Source organism: Phalaenopsis equestris, unplaced genomic scaffold, assembly GCF_001263595.1.
Source record: "Phalaenopsis equestris unplaced genomic scaffold, ASM126359v1 Scaffold232356, whole genome shotgun sequence".
In the NCBI taxonomy this organism is placed as follows: Eukaryota; Viridiplantae; Streptophyta; class Magnoliopsida; order Asparagales; family Orchidaceae; genus Phalaenopsis; species Phalaenopsis equestris.
Window position 1 is genome coordinate 34,629 of NW_018250322.1, and position 22,578 is coordinate 57,206.

The window sequence follows — 22,578 nt, forward strand, 5'->3', positions numbered from 1 at the left end:
TTCAAAAATTGATATCTTGGTGTAAAAATCAAAAAATAAAGTAAAAATACATTTGTGCACAGTAAATAGAGGAGAATTTATTCAACTAAAAACCAAAAAAAATTATTAAATATTTTATTTTAAATTAATTAAAAACTCCACAAGGGAAATTAATTTTAATTGATTAAACAATTACAAAAATTAAAGAAAATTTTGTAAGTTTGCTCCTAATGACATTAAGGACCTCCACTGATTTTTCCAATATCAGAAGGCATTCCTATGATCAAAATACTTAATTTTTTGGGACTTTTAGTATTATCTTAATTAAAAAAATTATAAAGAAAAATAAAAGCCAAAAAAACATAACATCAAGTTTGGTAGGTTCACTGTGATTAGAGATCCATTGAAAAAAATAAAAATTAAATTTAAAAGGCACAAAATATATTTCTTTCCATTTAAAACAAATAAAAATATTAAAATATTAAAAAAAATAAAAAAATCATAAGAATATCTCAAAATGAAGAAAATGGCTTTGTAAAGTCCCTTGAAAAATTAAAAAGTCAAATAATTTTATTTTGATGTAAAAATGCTTTTTTTAATTGAATAGGAATTTTTATTCGAAATAATTATATAAAATAAAAATTATGAAAATTGGTTTGAATGATTTCTTAAAACTAGAGGAACCTAAGAAAAACAAAATTAAAGTCAAAATAAAAAGTCTATTTTTGAGTTATTTTTCAATTTAAAAAATAATTAAAATAATTAAAAATCACAAAAGTATAAATACACCTCAAAATATTTCAAATTATTCTCTAATTACAGAAACAACTTAAAATTATATTCATAAACTCTTAATGATGTAAAAATATATTTTTAGTATTTAAATGGATTTTCTCTTACATTTGAATAAAATAATTATGAAAAAAAAAATCATAAAAATATAAAAATATTTTTTTTGAGTTCTTTGGAATCAGAGAGACTTATGAAAAATATAAAAATAAATTTTTAAAAATAAAATAAATTTTCTATTTATTTACTTCTTAAAACAAACTAAAAAATTATAAAAATTAAAATATGTTTAAAAATTCACAAAATTTATTCCTAAGTGGTCCTCTGACCTAAGGTAAACCTCCTAATTTTTTTTTTTTTTTAGGGCAGAAATGATGTTTTGGTTTACTAAGTTAATTAGACTTGACAATTCCTATTTTGGATTAAAATAATTATTAAAAATTAAATATAAATCAGAAAAAATATAAATTTATTCTGGTGTACAAGAAATTGGTATGTAAAGGCCCCTTATTTAAAATTACTTAAATAAGGATGCCACTAGGCTTTGATAATGAGTGAAATTGCTCTCAAAAAAATAAATTAAAACTTTCTAAATCAAATTTGTTGTGTTTCACTATGAAGAATGCGATCAAAAAATAAGGCCAGGATTACAGAGATCAGGAGCTTGGAAGAAAGGTTAAGATCACATAAGGTGAATCAAGGTGATGGTGTGAGAAAATAGTGATCACAGAACTGTACAAAGGAGATGGGGAACGACAGCAGAACAGATGATGTTGTTAATGCCAATGTTGCAATATGTCATTTATCAAATGTTATTTAAACATATCAGCCAATCAAAGAATTCGCAGCTTTAAATCACATCTCACTACAATGTCGTAGAAACTTCACCAATTTTAATTCCTACTTATTGAAAAACTTACGAGTGCACATGTAACATATATGACCTCGTATTTAAAAACAAGAGCAGTAGATATCGCATAGTGTTGGCTTCAACTAAAACCTCTCAGAGCCTAACATTGCAGAATGGGCCTCCAAATACGAAAATGAGCGAGTTTGGTTCTAGTGTCCTTCTATCAACGTTATTGTAGTGTCAATAATCACAATAAATTAGACGAAAATGAAAAGAGCGTAAAGACTTATTTCATGCAGTATTCAATGATTGCTAAAACCACTTTGACTGTCATGATGCCCATTATAAGGAAAATAAGATTCTTCTTCTTCCACTAATATACTCCTCAAATGCTTTTCTTTCAAATGCTCCTGCAGAATGAACAGTACAAATTTAAGGGAGAAGTTCAATATCATCCTTCAACTTCAAAAAAACAGAAATTAAATTCTCAAAAGTATCTTTCCGTAATATCATAAACACCTGACAAACATTCAAAGAATGTACACAGAATATAGGAATGAAAAAAGAGTAATCAACAAAAAATGATTTAATACATGTCTTCACATAACCAATAAAGAAATATGGATTGAGAGGGTCAATAACAACAAAAAGGAAATCTATAACAATGTATTGCGATGATATCCGCAACACAAAGTTCATCATTATTAGTTAGAATAATTACCATGCAGAACAGAAAAAAGCTTCTAATCAAAACAAAAGAGAAATAAATAAGTATTAAGACAAAAAATTAATATATTTTATGTATCGTTTACAGCCTGCAAAAAAAGTTGCTGCATTCATTGTACAAACGCAGCCCCAACATCAGAATGTCAATATACAGACGAACCAATGTGATGAAATACAGAGTTTGCTATGATATCATTACCGTCGAGTTCATTGCAAAAAGGAGATTAATCCTAGTCAACTCCATTCATAAGTATCTTTTTAAACACCAGAAACAAGTAAGACATCACAAAGAAATAAAAGACAACCGAAATAAAATATGGAATCTCCTTGGTCTTGATAAAGTGCTCAAATTAGCATAAAGATGATTTATATACTATCCATTAAGTAACAAGCTAAGCATAGCCTCAAGCAACACATGTCACAACTAGCAAGTTTAAGAGAATCAAAGATCACAAAAGGTATAGCTAAAAAAATCTTAAAGATCCTACATGCCTGCACAATTTCACTTATATATGAGCAGTGCAGTTTTTTCACCATCACCATCAATCTAACATTTTTGGATTGGCTTTTGAATTCTCATTCTACACTCATCCAAACTTGGAGTAAGATGAGATAAGTCTATTTTACTTAAGTTTTCATCACTATCTGTTGCATCCCAAATTGTTCGGTGGATCAAGCCTAGGGTATAGAGCGTTAATCAGATAAAAAAGAGAAAAAAGAAAGATTTGAATACTTAATATTTATTTTTTTGTGAGAATTTTGTTCTGCCTTTTTTTTTTTTAAATTATCCTCCTATGTATAATTTAGAGGTATGATTTCTAAGTTATATTATGGTTCCTTATAAAAGAGAAACATTAATATAGTTAATGAGTTATTATTTAATGAGTTCCTTATTAAATAGTTAATGAGTTATTATATTCACTCATTTGTAACCTGAATATTATTTATTCCAACCTCATAATTGATACTAGCATCGCTATGCATCTGTAACTCCCTTGAATTTTGTCTATTTCACATTTGTAACTGTTTAGTTTGGGTAATTTGAATTATATTCGGTCGACCATCTTTCCTTCGGCCAACCCTTCATCATTTAGTCGATTTTAATGCTCTACGATCACCTTGTTCTATGCAGTTTGAATATGAGGACACATCGTCCTAGGATATTGTTATTTCATCAGGCAGAGAGTAAATCACCGTAATCCAATAAACAACCTACCCTCGGATTATGTATCTTTTTTAAAATCCTTTATCTTAAGCAACTGCTATTTTTCAAGATAGTAGTTACCGGATAGTCAATGCTGATATAATTGCATGATGCTCGTAAAAGTCGTTTGTTCCTTTGATTCGGTCATTCCCTATTACTGGCCGATTGTTTGCATGAACAATCTATGTTCTTTATATCTCCAATCAATTCTCGAGATTCTTCTAGGCACATTTCTGATGTACATAATTAATTCCCTAATTCTCTTCTTTTAAGAGCAACAGCTGCCAAAAGAATAAGAGAATTAAATATTAGATGGTGCATATAATAAGTAATAAATATTATAATATTTTATACTCCCTTGATTCCCATGCCCCCACCTTTTTTTCAATAAATAGGGTTCTCAGTGTCTTTTATGATTTTCCAATCTTCTCCATCCTCTTCCTGTGAGTCGATCGTCCAGGCAAACGAACCTGTCGAGTGCAAAATAACCAGTAAATAAGGAAGCCATAATGAAGGCTTTTGGACTTCCCATTTCTACAACCCGGGCAACAAGGAACGAAAAAAAAGGAAAACTGGAAAGTTCCCTCCCACTACTTAGGATAACAGTGGGCAGAGAATCACACCAGTTTGAGAAAAAAAAAAAAGGAGATCAAAACAGAACGATCAACAAAAAAAGGCTGGTGAATTAGTGTAAATAAATAGACAATCAACTGATAAGCTGGTGTCGTGTGGAAGAGATTGGTGAATCATCCAACCTCAGCACCACTCCATGTGAGAAGGCGGAAAAGAAGGAAAGCATTGACCCTGCACCGCTACATCAGTGCTGATCCTTCCACCGTCTCATGTTGGAGAACTTTCGGAGGCGGTTGTGCAAATTCAGCCACCTAATTTCTCACAGCTTCATTCTCCAACTCTGAAGTCCACTTAAAGTGATGCTCCGCTGAGGGAAGACGACTCACTCCGTAGTTTAGTTGTCGAGGGTACGAGGGTCGAGGCTCCATCAATGGAGAATGTTCCACCTCACCCTCCAACTGAGAAAGCTCCTCTTGGTGGTACGGCTTTTTCCGTCACAGAGAGCTTCCGTTCATCGGATATATATCAATTAGTTAGTAACCTTGCAGTCCCTTTTCATTTAGCTTTGTTATTTATTTTTATAACACTAGCCCGATTGCTGAAGAAGAAACCGTGGATATAAGAAGAAACCGTGGATACTACTGATTCTCGAACCCCAAAGTGGTAAGCCAAGTGGAGCCAACAAAACTGTTTGGTCCTTCTGTTCAAGTTGCGGCTGAAGGGGTCTCTACCCCAATTCCTCTTCCGGTCCTAACACCCCTTCCAACCGATCTAGAGAAGGAAATTAATAGCCGAGGGACTCTCATGGGTCGTTAGCTAGCCGCCTAGACGAGATCGTGGACTCCTTTGCCGGGTTGCTGATTTCCAAAGAGAGGCCACATTACAAATCTTTGGGAGGAATTGGCAGTTGTTTATGCAAATATGGAGATTCTTCGAGCCCAAGTTGCAGAAGTAGAAATTCTCCGGGCACAGTAGTGGGATTTGAGCACTTAATGCCCAGGTGGCGGGTTTGGAAGCTCTCAGTACTGAGGTGGCAACTGTGAGGGATGAATTGGCTGACTTTAGAGTGGTCAGTTCAAATTCAAATGCACATGTCGAGGAAGAAAAGATATAAATATATAAATTTGGGGAGGGCGTTGTATTCGAGTTTAATGAACCGATGTTTGGTCTTGCTTGAGGTGGCGAACGAGCCGAATATAAAATATCTTTTTTTATGAATAAAAATCTTCTATAATTTGGCAATTATGAATTTCATTAATTTTTTTTACCGATATGACACTTTTGACGGAAATCAATATGACACATCGGCTTCCAAAAAAGTGGTCTATAAATAAATCTCAATTGAAGTTGAGTGAAATTTTTACATTTTTTGTGGTCTATCCTTCAGTCGTTTTGTTTTTGGAGCTCAATGACCCCCAAATATTCTACTCAAATTTTTGGTCCGATTAGATCTTTCGAAAGATCGATCCTCACCAATTTTGAGGTTAAGTTTTAGATGAGACTTGTGTTTATGACACAAGGTCATCTTAGATCGAGTGGGGATAGCGGTTTGTCCTACTGACTACTTAAGTGATGATTTAACTTTTTACCGAGACCAGTTCCGTTTCGGGCTTTGACTGTCGCTTTGCACAGAGCTTCGCTTGATGTTTTAGTTTATGGGGACATCCCAACTCAAGTAAAGAAAAGGTGCCCCTTGGTCGCGCGAATTATCTTCTCATATGTTCCCTTTTTGGATTGAGCCAGACGAGTATGTTGTTTTTGGTACTCAAAAGTTCCACTTAATTGATCTTGAAAATAAGATTAAAAACTAAAAACTCCATTTTTTAAGAGGCACCTGTGATAATGAAGGCATCTCAACTAAGGCCATTGGTGAGAGGTTTAAGAAAAGCAAATTAATTTCTTCTCATGTGAAAGCAATATAGAAGGTTATACTCAGTGGATAATTATCAGTAGTTCAATATACTAACCCTTAACTATCAATCGGGTGTTGAACTCAAGGGAATACAGCCCCATGACAGAAGAGATGAGGACCGCTTCTGATGAGGCCAAAAAAGAGAGACAATTAGAGAAGGTTTAAAGAGTTTCTAAAAAGGCATAAAGAACAAGGCAGAAGATGGATGATCCCTCAGTCAGAGTAGAGGAGGAAGAGGGAACCAAAGAGGTCGGTTCGTCTAGAGAGCACATACCAGGTTCGGATTTTCATTCACTCAATTTCAAAAACTTTAGTAGTTATTCAAAATAAATTTGCAGCTGAATTAGCACTGGTTGAGCGAAAACTTCATCTGACGATCATGGGGTGATTCGGGGAATGATGAGACTCTCTCTCTCTACTTCGAGCAGATACTGAGCTCTCGGCTAGGCCTCATTACGCTCAAGAGACCTTTCGGCTATCCCTAACAGAATTTATTCTTCCGTCACAAAGAGTCGATGATACTCATCTATCTCCTCAGGTGGAGGGTGCAGATGAATCTGGTGAGTCGGCTCAGCACAAGCGAAAAAGTAAGGCCATCTCTTTTGAGACTTCTTTCCCCAGTCCTTCGAGAAGTAAGAAAAGAGGAAAGAATCTTTAGATCCCACTGAAAAAGAACCGGTCAAAGGTCTTGTCGGTCAACTTTTCAATAGATTATTTAAAAATATGAATATGAAAATAATTTTTGAAATTTAATTTAATATAATAGATATATAGTTTGAGTTTTGAAAGTAGTATGTTTTAATTTTTTTTTGAAAAAAATGAGACCAAATGGATCTCATTCGTCCAATAGTTTGCATAATCGTGCCCGATACCGCGAATACTACACCCTCCCAAAAGATAAGTGTAGACCTCGGCGATAGACCCAGTCCTGCAAACTAAGAGATTTGTGACATCCGTTTGGTCTGCGAACATTTTTATGTATGACCGACAAGTTCCTCTATCTAATACAAAGATTAAATAGAGTTTATTTATCTGGGTTTCAAGTTCCCTATAGAGTCAAGCCCCTATAGTTAATTACATCCCAAGTGACGGGAGTCACTTGAGAAAACTCCTGATAATGATCAGTGGTTATAGTCTTCAAGAATTCAAGGTTCAGGTTTTCACGGTAGGACGTGGAAAAACAAGTGGGAGTGACTCAAGTGAGAACAATCCTTTCAGGAGTCCAAAGGAGTAAAGGGTAGGGGATGTCACAGATTCTGCGGGGAATCCTCAGTGACCTCCCAAACTATCCTACTGTGTTGTTGCATTTTAGAGACGATGTTAATTAAGTGTTTGATCCTGCCAGTTTTATTATTTGGGACTTAAACTTGCATAATGTCTGATTATGCAAATAGCCCACATATATATGAGGGTTTACGTCGTACCGTATGACAACCTCGGAACTTAAGTCAAGTTAGGACTTAAGCTGCACAACATTGCTGTACAGGGGCCTAAAAAAGGAGTGAAGATTTACGTCGCGCTAGGCGATCTACCTCAAAGTCCAATGGGTTGTTATTATACTAGAATAGGATAATGCTGAAGAAGATCCTCTTGTTGCTCGATCTGAATTCCTCGCCATGCTGCCCACAAAGTTGGCTCCAAGCTCCTGTCGTCGCGACGGCTCCAGGGTTTAAGTGTTTGAGATTAGTAGTTTACGCTTCACATTTTTTGTGTCAATGTTTGGTTTTGTTTTGTTTCAATTTTGGTTTTGCATGCAGAATAAGCAAATCGCAGGAAAATAAAATGTACTTGAAATGTAAAAATGCAGTAAAGTAAAATGCTGTAGATAAACTGTAAAAGCGTATATGTGCATCTGCTACGGTTGCGTTATTAATGTTGCGAGCATAGTATGATTTGCAGCATATTTAAACATACTTGCAAGAAAAATAAATAAGGCAAGAAGACCCGCATGAAAGTCATAAGAAATAGTAGAAATCACGAGCAAAAGAAACCTGTAACCACATATGACAGCTCAGGACTAGGTATAAGAAATTGGTAAAAGTGAGGGCTCAGAGCTGAGTTGTGTGCTTCCCGACCTTGAATAAGAGTTGTCAACTCGACAATCTACAGGAGGTAGTTCTTAACCTCAATCCAAATGACTAACCATGGACTTTTATAAATTTTCATAGAAAAATTATTTGATTTTCATGCAAAAGTTGTTGTTTAAGTCTTTTTTATGCAGAGTTCTTTTTAACATGCAAAAGGGATTTTATTTTATTTTCGTAAATATTTTTTTAAAGTCATATAGTCCACAGGTTAGTCACTCTAATCGTGCTAGAACTACTGACAACCTAAGAGTATCAGGGGCAACGATCCCACCAAGAATCGGCGAATAGTATCATGGGTCCTTCCCTCTCCCTTATTGAAGATCCTTGAGGTAGGAGATACTATTCTAATAATCTCAGTTCGTATCCCTCGTTTAAGCACACATAAGCAATGTCGTCATCGCCCTCGCCACCTAGACCCTAGACTTATCCTAGTCCGATGATCCATGTGTGACGTTAAGAAATTTTCCCAATTGCCAGAAGGATTTAAGTGTAATATTCCAGCTCAAATCCCGATGCACTGGGTTTCATTGTAGGTTAAGTCATTGAGGGAATTTCACTGTTGATTTAATTAAGGAAGCATGAACTACGTCTCGTGCATTCTGGTGTCTAGTGTCTTGATCAGTTTGTGAATCAGGGTCAAGTGTCAGGTTTAGTTATTTATTCAAAAAATAGATGGATGAACGCTCACCTAAGGTGTGCACCTAAAGTCTAGGAGTCTATGCTGAGAATTAGGTGAATGGGTTTTTACCTAAGGTGTGCTCCTAAAGTCTAGGAGGTCTAGACTGAGGACTAGGCAGATGGACTCTCACCTAGGGTGTGCTCCTAAAATCTAGAAGCCTATGCTGAGAATTAGGAAGATGGGTTCTCATCTAGGGTGTGCACCTAAATTCAAGGAAGACTATGCAGAGAATTAGGTAGGTGAGCTCTCACCTAGAGTGTGCTCCTAAAATCTAGGAAGACTATGTTTTAACTTGTGTTTAAAGTGATTTAAGGCATTTCACCCTCAAATAAGTGTTTTCCAACTAATTAAATCAGAAATTCCTAATTTTTGACTTAATCATTTAAAAATAAATAAAACAAAAGAATGAGAAGACCGACCCACTTCCAAAACTAATAAAGCCGAAATGGGGAAAACAGTAAGTGAATCGGTCTAAAATCGTTTAAATAATAATACATAAAAAACCTCAAAACAGTGGGTAGAAGGGCTCCTGAAATCCAATTTTAAAACCGTGCGTAAATCAACCGTGTTAAAACCGTGTAAATCAGCACTTAAAGGCTACATAAATCTCTGCAAAAATTGATGCACAAAGCAGTGCTAAAATGTTGCCCAAACGGTGTCAAAGTGGTTCCAACACGGTGCCAAAACTGCCCAAAATTAGCCTTCGAAATGCCCCAAACAACACTTAATTGTGTTCCAAATAATAGCATGTAAGCCCAAATCAGCAAGAATGTGTAGTAAAAACAGCTCTTGTGTTTCCCAAACTCAGCAAGTTCATAAGGCAAAAATAGTTCCCAAATGTCTATTAGCAACACTATAAAAGCCTCAAAAAGAAACTGCACTGATTAAAGCCTCACAAGGATCTCAAAATCAGCATTGCGTTCAAGGAACCACAAAAGAAAACTTTCTTCAAGACGATGAGTTTAAGGAAACACAAAACAAAATTTTTCAGCCCCTTGACAACCACCAAACAAGCCCAAGTAGTGCAGCTCGGCAGCCACCAAACAGGTTGAAACAGTGCAGCCCGACAGCTACCAATAGGCCGAATCACTAAAAAAAAAAACTCCCGCACTTCTCCAGCTATTCCAGAACATAAGCTACCCCAAAGCTCAACATGGCACTCAAACTTTAGGTGCTAGATAAGTAAGTTCATGACAGTTAAGTGCTATGTAGGATTTGAATCCCACATACATGTGTAAGCAGTTAAGTGGCATACATGTGAGATCTGAATTTTCACATCTATACATCAATTTATCATTAATGCCATGCAAATCTTTCATGCGTACATACAAGTTTATCATTAATGCCACGCAAATCGAATGCGGGGGAGTTGAGGGCTTTGGTGTGGAGGAGGGAAGTCGAGTGACCTCGGTAGAGGCGATCGGGACAGGGGAAGCAGACGAGGTCGAACGAGCGTCTGTTTGATTCGAGGAAGAGAGGAAGCCAGTAGGTGACTAAAGTGGAAGAGGCGAATGGGAGCTTCGAGGGCTTCGGTGCAAAAGAGAAAGCAGGCGAAGCAGGCGAGTGGGAGTGAAGAAGGTGAGTAGGCGAGTGCGGGAGAGGGTCACGCGAGAAGGTGAGGCGTGTGAGCGGCAGAGGCAAGTGAGGGAGATGGCGATTCGAGAGAGCGGTTTCGGTGCCGAGGAGAATGGACGAGCGGGAGAAGAAGAGGGGACCGAGCAGGAGAAGGCTATCGAACGATGGTAGAAGAGCCGGAACTCGGGAGAGGCAAAGAAGGAAGATCCAGAGGAAGAAGACGATCCTTCCTTTTAGAATTGGAGCGGGGGAGCCGTTACTCGAGAGCCATTAGCGGGGGCAAAAATTTATTTCAATTATTTCCAAATGCAAGGAGGATTAAATGGAAATAATTAACTCCTGAATTAATTTTAATTAAGACAACATTTAAATAATTTATTTAAATTTTGAAATTCAAATTCAGGTGAGCTAGTGTCTAGCCCGTGTTCAGCCCGAGTCCAGCCTGAATCGAACCCGAGTCGAACCTGGGTTGAGCTCGGGCCCCTGCACCGCTAAAAAAAATGCATTGATTTACGTGTCATTTGTGTGCGCGCGTAAACTTAGAAATACGGGTGTCCTTCCTAGCTAAAGTTGACGTTCCGGACGCGTCGGCGTGGTCCGTTTCGTCATCCGGGGTCGTCCGGACGAACTCACCGATGAGCAAGTCAAATCAAATCAAAGTCGTGTGTGGTGCAGTGATTGCGTGAATTGCGGCGTTCTCGAGTAATCGAGTCACAAATGGTTGGTTCACCTAAGGCTTGGTTCACCTAAGGCTGTTTGATCCTATAGGAACTCATTTTCGGGCCCTCTACATGTTGGTCTTTAGCCCTTACAACTAAAAGTTGAGTACTTGAAACCACTCATGCGAGTTCTTCACAAAAATGAGTTAAGAAGTGGGTCGAAGCTCTACGGGAGGTGGGCTCCATTACTAATCCGCTAGGATGGTCAACAAGGAACTCAAGGAACTCCTAAGGCTATGGGTTCTGGGAGTAGGAGACTAAGACCTCACTAAAATGAGGTAAACAGGTCTACATGAATTTTGTTCAAGTCTTGGCCTGGTCAATATTGATAGAGATTAGTTTCGCCACAACTCAGCATTCGCAGGTTACGCTTCCACAATTGCAGACATACTCTGGTCTACGGGTTTAGGTAAGCAGCTTGATGGACTTTGCCCATCAAATTATGACACATGCCTGACAGTTACCAACTATTGGGATACGCTTTCACTCATCATCTGACTTCAATTTACCTATCAATGAGAGCAGGGAATGACACATCTGATGAGAAGGGTATAAAATATCGGGAGCGAACGAAGTTGGCAACAATGAGGGCAGTTGAGGCGGAGTCTGATCTAGAAAATGCAAAGGCAGAGCTGGAGATTGTGTCTGAATGAATTTCGGTGGTTCAAGACAAGAACGTTTTACTGACGAAGCAAATGCATAGCATGATAACTACCGAGGATCTGCTTGCCAGTCAAGTAGAATACTAGGAGATGGGTCATAAAATTGCAACTGACGAATTTGCTCGAGTAGGGATGATCAAACCAAAGTATTTTAAGCTTGAAGAATTCAAGAAGCCCTATGACATTCCTTCAACTTCCGAACATCACGGAGAATCTGGGGGCAACAATGTGGCAGATCATGAATCATCTAACATGCTTCTGAAAATTTGTACATATTTTTTTTTAAGTGTATGGGCTTGAATTTTGTAATAGAGATTCATATGAATTAAATATGATTTTCAATCAATCATTTTCCTCAGATTTTTTTTTTTTTTTGAAATGTCATATGCAGCTTACAAGTTCTGCGTCAACCAAGTGTGAAAACACTTTTTAGCCTGCTCTTGGTGCGACCAAGCATTGCAAACGCTTTTTCAGTAATTATCTGCGACCAGGCATTGTAACGCATTTTGATCTTCTTTGGTGCAACTAAGTGTCGTAATCCTTTTTGGTCGTCTTCGATGCGACCAAGCGTCATAACGCTTTTTGGTCATCTTTGGCGCGACCAAACGTCATAACGCTTTTCTTTCGTCTTTGGATGATCACCATTTTCCTCGATGTATTTGAGTTCCCCGAGTATCAGAAATGTCCGTCTAATATTGTTTGATCAGTTTGAGCCATCTAGAACGTTGAAGAGCCCCTTAAAGATTGTAGTATCCGACCAAGAGCCTTGTTTCCATCTCATGATCTTTGGTGGGTCAGCTTTGAAAATTTGTTTTTGCTGCACCCCGATTTTCCTTCTCCAATTTAGGAAAATAGTTCTTGATTTGTCCTGCTATAGTTTTGAGCTATCTTTCCATGGTTTTGATCTGGCCTACCAAGGTGGGCCCTTAGCAGTTTTTATCGAGCAAACCTTTTGGAATCGTTGACCCTCCCACCTATAAATGGGTGAGGGGGCCTTTTGACGATTGTGCTCACATTCAAAAAAAATTGTTAGTGGGTAAGTATAGGATGTGAGAGTTCAGTCGGCTCTATGTGGAGTTGAAAGTAAAAGCAATTTTCCTCCTATCAGAGTGATGGGTTTTGCAATGGCTATGCATTAGCTTTGATTTTTCTTCAAGTCGAGTGTCAGAGGAGGGGGCTTTCTGCGAATTAGGTGTCGAACGCAGCACGAAACGAGATGACCTATTGAGGTCATCATATCCCATGGGGAAAAGTATTGTTGATAGCATGTTCCTAGGGAATAAAATGCTTTTGTTCAGTGGTTGCTGCTAGAGGTCTGGTCGCCTCCCTCCCGCTAGTGGCGGAGGAGTGGCGTTATGAAGCCTTCTAGTAGTAGTATCCTCCCTCTCTCCATCATCTTTTCATACCGGGGAGATAAAGTAAAGAGTGAGAATGTGGCGATAGAGGGAAAATGGGGGACCCTGGCAAGGACTCATCGAGCGAGTTTCAACACAGAGCCTTCGTTCCCCATGAGAGTTTTGTTTTTATCAAAAAATTTGTAAAGGGTGTACCTTTTGCATTAATTACTCTTAATGTATAGTACCTTTCGAACCGAGATAAGTAAAATATTTGATTTTACAATAATTGTGTTTCTCAGATATGATTATATATACAAAGTAAAACATTTTGTCTAGAGAAAAAAATTTATGAGGTCGCCGCCTATCCACGTTGGTGGAAGGACTTTTCCCGTGTATGTTTTTAACTTATATGCATCAGAAGCAACCTGCTGCTTAATGATGAATGGACAGGTCTATGTTTGATCTAGCTTGCTGGCTGACTAACCTTTAGCGGCTAGATTGGCCTTCTTTAAAACCAAATCACCCACAAAGAATGTTTTTTTCTCGTACATTTTTGTTGTAGTACCAGATTGTTCTTTTCATCTCCTCCTGTTGCAAAGCAACATTCGTTCAAATTTCTTCAAGTAGATCAAGAGAAAGCGAGGCTCCTTCATTCTCACTTTGCCAGTCGCTGAGTTGCCCTTCGGCGAAATACATTGCAGTGATAACTCATTGATTGTGACGATTATATTCAACCTGTACCATAACTTCTATACCGTGGGAAAACATGTATGGCGTTTGACCAGTTGTTTTCATCAGAGTGATTCAGATAGCCCAAAGGACTGAAGGAAGCATATTCGCCCACTTACCTTTTGCACCTTCGACCTTCTTTCTTAATAAGCTTAGTATATGATCATGTTTGCGGCTTCAGCTTGACCATTTATTCGTGGGTAATGTAAAGATGAAAATTTTAAATTAATTCGTTGATTCTGTCAAAAATCCTTTACCCTCTGATCAACAAACTGAGTTTCATTATTTGTAATGAGTATTAGGGGTAACCAATATCGACAGATTATAACCTTCGAAATAAAATTTTGGACCATGCATGCGGTGATCCAAGCGAGTGCTTTAGCTTTTATCAAACTAGAGAAATAATCAAACCCAACTAAAAAGAATTTCCTCTATCCTGTTGAAGGCAAAAACAGACCGAGAATGTCAAACCCCCACACAGCACAAGGCCATGGGTTGATAGTCGGTTGTAACTCTTGAGACGGTTGGTGCTATAGCAGAGCATGATTTTGACATTGTTCAAATCTTCGAGAAAACTATTTTGCATCCTTCAAGAGAGTTGGCCAAAAATAACATTGTCTTTGCGCCCAATGAGCACAAACTTTTCCTTCTCAATGGCTCCCGCATTTGCCCCGAATGTACTTCACGGAGGATATCATCCGCTTCACTTTCTCTAACACATCTTAAAAGCAAGGGCATGGTTGAACTCCAGAATAACATGTCTCTACTGAGAACATATTGGGCGACTTTGAACTTAAATCTTTGTCTTCCTAAATCTACACCATTTAAAATAATGAATGTAAGGGTCTACCCAACATTTTTCATAATTTGCTTCCATTTTCATGACTTCAGGTTCTTCAATGGATAACCGAAAAAGCTTTTGGAGTGCTTTATTTCCAACACTCATATCTTTTAATAAATGGTATGCCCCTTGATTCTCCTCTCGTCCTATGTGTTCGATGCGAAAACATACAAACTTTTCGACATGGACGTTGACTTTATTCAAGTACATGATCATCATCTCATCTCAGGCCTCGAATTCTTGATTAACCTAATTGACAACCAGTTTATATGTATTCTGCCCACTACTTGAGCTAACTGAAGCCCAACTATTAAGGCCTCGTACTTCGCTTGATTATTTGTTACTGCAAATTCAAGGACGACCGAATGATAAATATGCTCTTTGGTCGGACTACTTAAAGCCAGTCCAATTCCTGCTTTAGTTTGGCCTAAAGCTCCATCCACGAGAAGGGTCTGGGCCAACATTCCAAACTCATGTTCTTCAATTGATCCGCCCGTTTCGGAGAAAACCACCAGGAAATCTTCCACAGCTTGAGCATCAATTTCTGTTTGAGGGATGTAAGAAAGGTCTTCTTCGCTAAGTTCAACGAACAACTTTAAAAGCCGACTCGAATGTTTTGGCCGAGTGAATATGGACTTAAGTGAATGATAGTGATCACCATGATTGGAAGAGTCAAAAAATACAGTCGGAGCCTACTAGCGGAAAAAAAAAGAGCACACGTTAGTTTCTGCATGAGAGGATATCTTATTTCGGAGCCCCTAAGGACCCTGCTAGTATATTAAATGGGAAATTGCCTCTCTGATCCTTCCCAGACAAGGACCGAACAAATGGGGCCCAGGCTCACTCCAAAGTAGAGTGAAAGTTCTTTAGGCTTCGAGCTTTGTGGTAGCGGCAGAGTGATTAACGATTGTTTCAAATTTTGGAAAGCTTGCTCGCATTCATTTGTCCACTCGAACATCTTTTCTTTCCTCAGCACTTTGAAAAAGGCAACACATAAATCGACTCAGAGCTGCAATTCGGCCAGCAAGTTTTTGCACTTTCTTGGTGTTTCGAGAAGGCATGTTGAGGAGTGCTCTAATTTTCTCGGGATTAGCTTTAATGCCTTAAGACGTTAAGAGATATCCCAAGAATTTTGAGGCTCCAAACCTGCATTTTAATGGTTTCAAATTTATATTAAATTTCCTAAGTGTTTCGTAGGTTTCTTTCAAATCGATTAGATGTTGTTCGGTTGTATTACTTTTTACTAGCACATCATTCATGTACACTTCAATTTTTCTTCTTTTAGTTTAGAAAAATTACATCCATCAGATGTTGATAAGTTGCGCCTGTATTTTTCAACCCAAAGGTAGTACAGTGAAACAACACAAACCATTGCTAGTAATAAAAGCTATCTTCTCCGCATCTGCAGGGTGCATTTTAATCTGATGATATCCCTAGAAAGCGTCAAGAAAACTCATGACCAAGTATCCGACTGCTGAGTCCACCAGAGCATCTGACTACTTAGTCCACCAGAGCATCAATCTGGGGCAGTGGGTAGCCATACTTTGGGCAAGCGATGTTCAAGTTTCTGAAGTCTACATTCATTCTCCATTTGTCGTTGCATTTTTGCACCATAACTACGTTAGATACCCAGGAGGCGTATTGAACTTCTTGTATGTATCTGGCTTCCAAAAGTTTCTTCACTTCTACATAGATTGGTTTTCACCGACCTGACAGTCGAACTGACATTGAGCCTATGTCAAGCAACATTAATGGGAATGTCAGGCATTTCAACAACCAACCATGCAAAGACATCACGATGCTCCTAGAGAACCTGGATCAACATATTGTTAAGACCTGCATAAAAAAATTCACTGATTAGAAAATATTTTCCAGATCTTCTATTCTTACTGGGATTTTGGTAACTGTCTCATAAGTTTTGAGGTCTCATTCTCGTTTGTGTTGTATGTCCAACGCTTCGTGCTCTACACTTCCTATGGCTCACATGTAGCGCATTCGGCATTGCTACAGATCTCCACGCACGATGAGCACCACTCCTTTGCAGGGGAATTTAACAGCTATATGGTATGTTGACACCACGGCTTGGTGTTGACGAGGGGCCAACCGAATATCGAATTGTAGGTTGGTGAAAATCTTCCATATTGGTAATTCGTTTATCACCTTCTCCTCAAGTAACAGAGAGGGTTATTACCCCTAAGGCATCCTTTTGCTTGTCGGAGAAACCGTACAGTGGTCCGGCCGGTGTAATCAATCGGTCGATCGTCACCCTCATCTTCTAGAACGAGGCCTAAAACAAAATGTTTTCCAAGCTCCCAGTATTGACCAGGATGCTGCCAACTTGGTAGTTACTAATGAGCATTGTGATAACATCTTTGTATGGATTTTCGGCTAGGGTAGGATCAGCGTCACTGAAAATGATGGGTGAATGTGATTTTCTCTTTGGAGCGGGTATGACAACACAGTAATTTCCCAACCAAGTTCTTTATCGGTCGGCCCTGCTAAACATGTCGCCTCCCAATATTTTCGCACTATCCCTGCTATGTGGATTGTGTTGCCTTAGCTTGGCCAAGTCGACTCGCTTTCTGTTGGAGTTTTGCCTTTCTGTCGAGTCTGAGCCTCCCTCCGACGTTACAAACTCTTTGAGCTTTCCGGCCTGGATGGAGCTCCTCAACCAGGCTACGGAGGTGTCTGCATTCTTCAGTATCACATCTGTGGTCTCGGTGATACTTACAGTATTTGGTGAGGTTCCAGAGGGAAGCTCCGGTTTTCAGTAGAGCCATCTTTAAGAAATACTCCTCGTCGCCTATTGTGTCTATAGTTCTACCATAAAAACTCGAAATGATGTGAACTAGGACGTCCTTCGGTCTCCCGTAGCCTGGTCATTTAACCTACTATGTTTAAGCCCGTCGTGCTCGTCCTTTGTATCTCTTCGGGAAGAACAACCTCTTTCCCCTTTCAGACAAAGGACTTCTTTACCTCTCCATCAATCATCCCTCAAGTTGTTCCTTTCTGATTGTCGATCTGACTTTCCCGCTCTGGAAATCGACTAGTTCATATACTCTTCAGTTGCAATGTGGTCGTTAGCTAGCTCCAGAGGTTCCGTCAGCTTGTCGAGTTTCTTTAAACCCAGTAAGTATCTGAACGACGGACTTTTTAATACTTGTGCTAGCGCTGTCTTGGCGACTGCTGGCTCCAGGTTCCGGACCTCAAGCATCTGATTTTCGATCCGACTTTCCCGCTCTGGAAATCGACTAGTTCATATACTCTTCAGCAACAATGTGGTCGTTGGCTAGCTCCAGAGGTTCCGCCAGCTTATCGAGTTTCTTTAAACCCAGTAAGTATCGAAACAACGGACTCTTTAATCCTTATGCTAACGCTGTCTTGGCGATTGTTGGCTCTTGGTTCCGGACCTCAAACATCTCCTTCTGGAATCTCGTTACATATGACCGCAGACTCTCGTTCGATCCCTGCTTCAGGAACCATAAAGAATCTAAATCCTTTCGAGGTTTCGAGCACTAGCAAACTGCCATTAAAATAACTTCTTTTAATCCCAAAGGAATTAATAAGTCTTGATGGAAGCCCGTTAGACCAACTGAGAGCAGAATCTCTTAGCGTGGTGTAGAACAACTAACATTATAATACATCTGAAATCTCGAGAAAGCAGAATGCTGACTCAAAAGATGCAATATGGTCAGCGAGATCTCTTCGACTTTTGTTCAGTTCCAAGGGGGGAACCTTGAACTTGGTTTAGCCTACATAATATGTAGAGCGAACGCATTCTTCGTGCGGCGATAGATTTTTATCGCCCTCATTTTTGGTCCTCCCCTTTGTGTGAATCTAGCACTAGCTTGGTAATGAGACTCCTCTTTTCATTCAACTGTAGGTGTTGCCTATTAAACTGGAGGTGTACAAGGACCGCCTATTGAACAGGCGAATGGAGTGCTGGTGGATCAGGTTTAGAGATAGGTTGTGCGCTTTCCTCAAGTACCAATCGAGCCAATTCCGCAATTTGCCATCTGGTCATGGAGTGCCTGAATTTGTTTTAGTACAAATTGTCGAACAAAATCCATGTTGGAAGTCTCTCATTGGTGTGTTCCTTCACCATGACATGCTCCTCGACTTGTAGACGGCATGACTCCATGCTCGCCGCACCTTTTAGGATATTGGACCCCAAATTGTTTGGTGGATCACATCTATGGTATAGAGCATTAATCGAATGAAAAGGAGAAAGAGAGATTTGAATTCTTGATACTTTTTTTAGTGAGAATTATGTTCTATCATTCTTGAAAATTATCCTCCTCTTTATAATTCATAGGTCGGATTTGTAAGTTACATGATAATTTTTTATTAAAGAGAGAAACGTTACTATAGTAAATGAATTATTACATTTATAAATTTTTAACTGAATATTATTTATTCCGACCTCATAACTAATGTTAGCACTGCTATGTTCTTGTAACTCCCTTGAATTCTTCTTCACATTTGCAACCGTTTAGTTTCAGTGCTTGAATTACATTCGGTCGCCCATCTTTCATTTGGCGAACCCTTCATCATTTGAACGGTTTTAATGCTCTTCAGTCGCCTCATTCAATGGAGTCTAAATATGAAGACACATCATCCTAGAATAGAGTTATTTCATCAAGCAGAGGGTAAATCACCGTAATCTGATAAACAACCTACTCTCAGATTATGTATCTTTGTTAAAAAATAATATCTTACACAACCGCTATTTTTCAAGATAGTAGTTGTGTGATATAGTTGCGCGTCATTCGATCATTTCCCTGAGACTGCCTGATTGTTTGCATGAACAATCTACATTCTTTATATCCCCAGTTATTTCTCTTCGAGATTCGTGTAAGCACATTTCTGACGTACACAATTCTTGAAAATAAAAATTAACTACCTATCTTATTAGTACATAATCTATCATAGTTTGACCATGATTAAACCATGCAAGTCTATTTTTCACTAATTTATTGCAATAAAATCTACTTCCATCATCCCTCTAACAAAATTATGCATTAAACTATCCTTCATATCTTAATTTTTCTTTTTTTTTATGCTTACTTTATTTATTAATGACTTCTTTAATATCCGAAGTTCATATCCAAACATTGCTAACAAAATAGTTGCTTAATAAATTCTATTTTTATATCTTTATAATATCATCTGATCACATGGTACATTAAAGACACTTCTATTTAAACATTAAGGCTGTACTCTATAATCATACTTTCATCTATATTCTAATCTTCTTCTATAATGGAAATAAGGAATTTAAACACTAAAACAAAATTATCATTTCAGCTTCTAACAAATTAGCTAATAAGTGGTAATATTAGACCTACTAAAATTACAATTCATGTACTCAATCTTTCCTTTGCTAATCCAAAACAAGTATCTTCTAAACTTTTCTCCATTATACAAATTTTTTACACTTTTTTTTTTCTAAATTTTTACTTAATTCTCCAAAGGTTCCACAAATTAAAACTATGCAGTTTTAAAAAGAAATGCACCAAAATAACTGATTTTTAATATCCTTTCTAAACAATATGACAAATAAAAAAAAATACAAACATAAAGCCATCTTTAGCATAAATCTATCATGATTGAGAACTCTACGACTACCACTAACATAAGCAATACTTATTACATATATTTTTAATAACTTCAACATATCATTGATATGAATGAATTTTTCTCAAGGCATAGAAAAATTAATTTTTGCGATGATATAATGATCATTTTTTTTCATATATTTTCTCGTCAGTTATGTTAATACAAAAAATATAATTAACAATGTATAATTCTCGTATAAAAAAAATGATTTATGATATTGATGTGATTTTTCTAAATATTCTATTATTATCTGCAAATTATCAAATGAATCGTAAGCAAGATCCCAAAATTTATAATAATCTTAACTCTTAAATTTTAATTAAAAAAGCTTATTTTCTAATCATTTGACAACCACAGCCTTTAAAAAAACAACAAAAAAGTATTACTCAAACTACTTTTATATACATTTGATTTTAAAATAACATATAGCATTGCATATGAATAAAGAAATTCGCTTAACTACTCTTGCAGGTAGTGTAACCAAATCATGGAGAAGAAAACAAAAGCCCTTTCACTAAGATTGCAAGGTGATTGATGAAGAAATTTGGAGCACATAATTGTTATTGATGTGCATTTGAGGAGAATAAATGACATGATTGCTCTAGGATAACAAAAAGGAACTTGCATATTTAGGAGTATTTTTTTCGCTAAAGTGGATTGCTAAGAGAAGAATCTGGTGTGGTATAAGAGGATTAGTTCCAATAACTTATTATTGTAGAACTTTAGAGTTTATAAATATATCATATTTAAGGAAGGTGGTTGTTGGAGTAGGATGAGTTGTACACAAAGTGGTTGGTGATGGATTGGGAGGGGGGAGGGAGTACAAAAGGATATAAAGGAGAAGAAACATGTTATAAAGGAGTGACTAAAGGATATAATACCTAGTCTGATAATTAATATAAGAGAGCTACAAGCCAGAAGCAGAATAGTAAGCTAAAGAAATGCTTAAATTTAATAAAAAAAAGCTTATATTCTCTCATAGTCTCATTTACTTTGATCGCCTATTCCATACCCACCATTAATTTTCTCATTGTTGATTCTACTAGAACTCATGCATCGATTTAAGTTGCCTCCATTAATAATCCTTTCTTAACTTAATTCAAAACTTATAATGAAATGAAATATAGCTTCTTCCAACATATTCCTCCATCTCTGATTTCACACCCACCATAAATCCTTGCATAATTAATTTTTGCTAGAGCATATGTGTCCATTTAAGCTACTTTCAATTACCATCCACTCTTTCTCAGGAATCCATCCAAGTCATCCCGAAATAAAAATTTCAAGTTATCTTTCAACCTAACATGAGGAGCAAAAGCATAAAAAATATTCAAAATTTCCTTGCCAACAATACATTTACAAGCATCACTAATCCTGTTCAATTAAAAAATTTTAATTTTGAACTTCAGCGTATTCTTACCTCATTCCTATGGTTCATCCTCACACAAATCTCCAATTGTTCTAGATTTCTCCCATTCCATACCACACTCCTATGTTAACCCTTTCAAGTGCCATAAGTTAATATTAGGCAATAAATAAATAAAGAACAGATAAACTAGAGCAACATTAGCAAGAAATCAATTGCCAGATTGCATTACAAAAAATCCAAATTAAGCAAAGAATCTCCAAAATATTTCAATTTTGAAAATTTAACAATACAACAAGAAAATGCATCTATTTGTTACCGCAAATAGTTTCATACTCAAGCAAGATAATGAGAAGAATGATGACTAATTTCTATTTTAGAATTAATAAAATTGAATATGAACAGGAAGAGGTGGAAGAGAGTGATATATTACATGGCAAGAGGGAATCAACAACATTCACGGCCTCCTTGCTACAAGCTAGAGGTAAAGCGTACAACTAGGAAGCTAAGTGTATGGCCAAAAAAAAAACAACCTTGCTAATCTAAGATAAACCGTCGTCAAGGTCGCGCAATCCGGGATTTTCCCCTTTATGGTCGGCCACCCAATCCCTCGATTCCACTTCCTAGGTTCGGCCTCCTTGGGTTGGCAACGCAGCTCCGGCCGGCAACCCAACGTCGATGTGCTCGAAAGCTTCAAAATAACAAAAGGACCAAAATGTCCTATACTGTCCTCCTTAAAACAAGGGTATTATTGTATTATTATTTTTTCTATTGTGCTCTTCTATAAATAGAGGACCCTTGGCATGTGTAAAAGGAAGAGGATTTCTCTCTCTCCCTCAACCTCACATTGTAATCTCATTTGTGTGGAATAAAAAAGGGCCAAAAAGCCCGAAAACAATCCTCTTTCCCCCCCACCCCCACCCCCCTCCCC

General features: G+C 37.5%; 1 protein-coding gene across 4 annotated transcripts in view; it reads right to left on the minus strand.

Annotated features, from left to right (window-relative positions):
• Window positions 1-1,521: 1,521 nt before the first annotated feature.
• The window catches only part of LOC110038271 (uncharacterized protein At4g33100), a 32,519-nt gene continuing 11,462 nt past the window's right edge, over window positions 1,522-22,578 (minus strand). For 2 of the 4 annotated variants that reach the window (XM_020743053.1, XM_020743054.1), the window contains one exon: window positions 1,522-2,028. In XM_020743053.1, the coding sequence (XP_020598712.1) occupies window positions 1,961-2,028 (68 nt within the window). In that variant the 3' untranslated portion in view covers window positions 1,522-1,960. The remainder of the gene's footprint in view (window positions 2,029-22,578) is intronic. The other 2 variants (XM_020743055.1, XM_020743056.1) reach the window with 2 other exon arrangements.